Raw genomic sequence first — 2,500 nt, forward strand, 5'->3', positions numbered from 1 at the left:
TATTTCAGTAATACTGTTGTATTGTCTACATAGGTTTGAAGAATCATCATAAACAAGGATGAGTTGATGTATTATACAGTATAGTTGGATGTTAGGGCCTTCCACTTTGTAGTAATTTAACTCGTTATAAATCTAAAAGCAAACAAGATCATTTTTGGTGTGGTAATATTCATTTTGATATTTTGATTGCTTTGATAATTGTAAGAGTCAGTCTTGACTGAAGAATGGTATAGACATTTTTCAACTGCTTTTACTTGCATTTACTATAATTGTATTTATTTCCTTTTTTTAAGATACATTTTTGTGAGGAAAATGTTCATAATTATAGATCTACTGGTATATATTTTCCATTTTTTGAGATCTTATCAGCTCCATATTTATACAGTAAATACTATAGTAACTCTGCTGTTATGCAAGCATTATTATACCTATAGGAAAGGTGGCAGAGCCTTTTGAGATGACTACATGTGAAACTTATGGGCATCTCTAGCACTTACTGTGATTTACAATTTATCATAAAAAATCTGTCAGATGTAAAAATTAGACATTAATAAAAAAAAAAACATAATTAATAATAATAAAAAAAAAAGCATATAGAAAGTACAGTGCCCAATTCAAGAGCTGTACAAGATTCTTGCATCTACTTTTGGGCCTGAAATGTGAAAATTGAAAAAAAAAATTGTTCATATAAGTGAGGTATATTTCAGGTAATTACTTATGAACTAAGAAGACTGATTTCTTAACCAAATGCATGAAGATTTAACCTTCTTTTGTATGTTTTTTTTCCCATGTAGTATGACAAACACAGTATGACTTTTCAAACTGAATGACTGAAGCTTTGACAGTTGTAATTTGTGTACAAATGTTACCATCTGGATAACTGAACATGAGTGCATCAAGAAGTCACATACATACAGTGATCTTTATATTGTTATTGCAATATGTGTAGTATTGAAGCAGTCAGTGAAAATATAATAGCATTTATTCAGTTCCTATTGTGGCCATGTTTCATTTTATCTTTATGCACACATTTTTGTGTTAGTAGTTTATTCATTAAGTTTAGAGTATTAAAGTATAGGCTTAATGTCAATACTGAATTTTAGAATATATTTTAGAATTGGGTACATCTTTCAAACCATTCTGTAGAAGAATCAGGTAATGAATATGATTAAGAACATAGTACAGTCAGGGTTTTCTAAGTCCCTCATGAATGTTAAAGATTTGCAAAAGCATATTGTGGATATATAGTAGTACCATAAGGTAAACCTGTTACTAACCATTGCTAGTTTATATATGAAATTAATTTGTTGCTATTCAAAAAAGTATACAAATGTATCATAGATATTTTATGATTGATTAGAATTAGCACATATGGACAAATGTATTTATTATATCCATTTTATCTATCATTTTTGGTTTATTTTTATTTTCATACATTTCAGTATATAGCTCTTTAGTTCAAAACTTGTGGGTAATTGGATAAGTGACTACAGCAAGTTAGTGATTCAATGTTATTTTAAAATTTCTGCTACAAAATTTTAGAAGGGTGAGAGCTATCTTTGTTATAACATTGACAAAATTATTTGTGAAGGGAATGGTTATAACATAATTATAACATATCTCCTTTGCAGGTCGTTTCAAGGACTCAACTCTCCTTTGTGAGATAGTTTATTCAGGATCGAGACTTTTTGAGATGTTCAATGACTTCCTGGTTAGGGGAACTTTGCCTAAGCTTACCTCAAAGCAAGGAGACAAATTAAAGGTACATGAGAAGTGTGAATTCTTTTTTTACAAGTTCACGGAAAAAATTATTGTAGGTCTTGTGTTATTTTGAAACTGTTTAGCTCTTCTTACAATCATTCCTTATATATATCTTACATAAGACTTGCTTATAGATATGATTTTCCTTTATTGTCTATATAGTTATTTTTGTGGTTGTTGTCTTATAATTCAGAAATTTCATGATTCCCTTTAGTTTTGTTATCACTACTGATATTGTTAGATTATATTAAAATGATTAAATGAACTCCTAGGGCCTAATTAAGCCTGACTTCATATGTTGGATAATATCATTGACATTACACAGGAATTGCAGTATTTTACGTAACTGTTTACAGATATATAACTATGGTCTATTACTTTTTAGGTGTTCCTAACTATTTTGGAATATGTGGAGGTGCTAGTGGAAGTTGCAGCTGTTCAGTTATGGGGGGAAATGGGTCGCTGGGCAGTAGTTGCTATCATTCAACTAACAAAGTAAGGAATCTTTTAAATATTGCCCAAATTAATATGCATAAAGATATGTAAGTGTCTTTTTTCATGTGTATTATACAGGTGACATAACTTTTATTTAGTTGTGTCTTCTTAAAACTGTATAATATGTATGGTGACAATATTACAGATGTATTGGCCGTTTCCTTCTGGTTCTGAAGTATAAGACATCACTAGTGTCATCCCCACCAATCAAGCCACTAGACCGCAGAGCTGTGATGCAAACCAG

At 30.2% G+C, this 2,500-nt stretch overlaps 1 protein-coding gene across 1 annotated transcript in view; it reads left to right on the forward strand.

Annotated features, from left to right (window-relative positions):
- The window catches only part of Pex16 (peroxin 16), a 5,739-nt gene that overhangs the window by 686 nt on the left and 2,553 nt on the right, over positions 1-2,500 (forward strand). Inside the window, exons 2-4 of the mRNA XM_027364547.2 lie at positions 1,632-1,762; positions 2,147-2,256; positions 2,402-2,500. The exon at positions 2,402-2,500 is cut by the window's right edge and continues 35 nt beyond it. Of these exons, the coding sequence (XP_027220348.1) occupies positions 1,632-1,762; positions 2,147-2,256; positions 2,402-2,500 (340 nt within the window). The remainder of the gene's footprint in view (positions 1-1,631; positions 1,763-2,146; positions 2,257-2,401) is intronic.

Source organism: Penaeus vannamei, chromosome 29, assembly GCF_042767895.1.
Source record: "Penaeus vannamei isolate JL-2024 chromosome 29, ASM4276789v1, whole genome shotgun sequence".
Taxonomy (NCBI): Eukaryota; Metazoa; Arthropoda; class Malacostraca; order Decapoda; family Penaeidae; genus Penaeus; species Penaeus vannamei.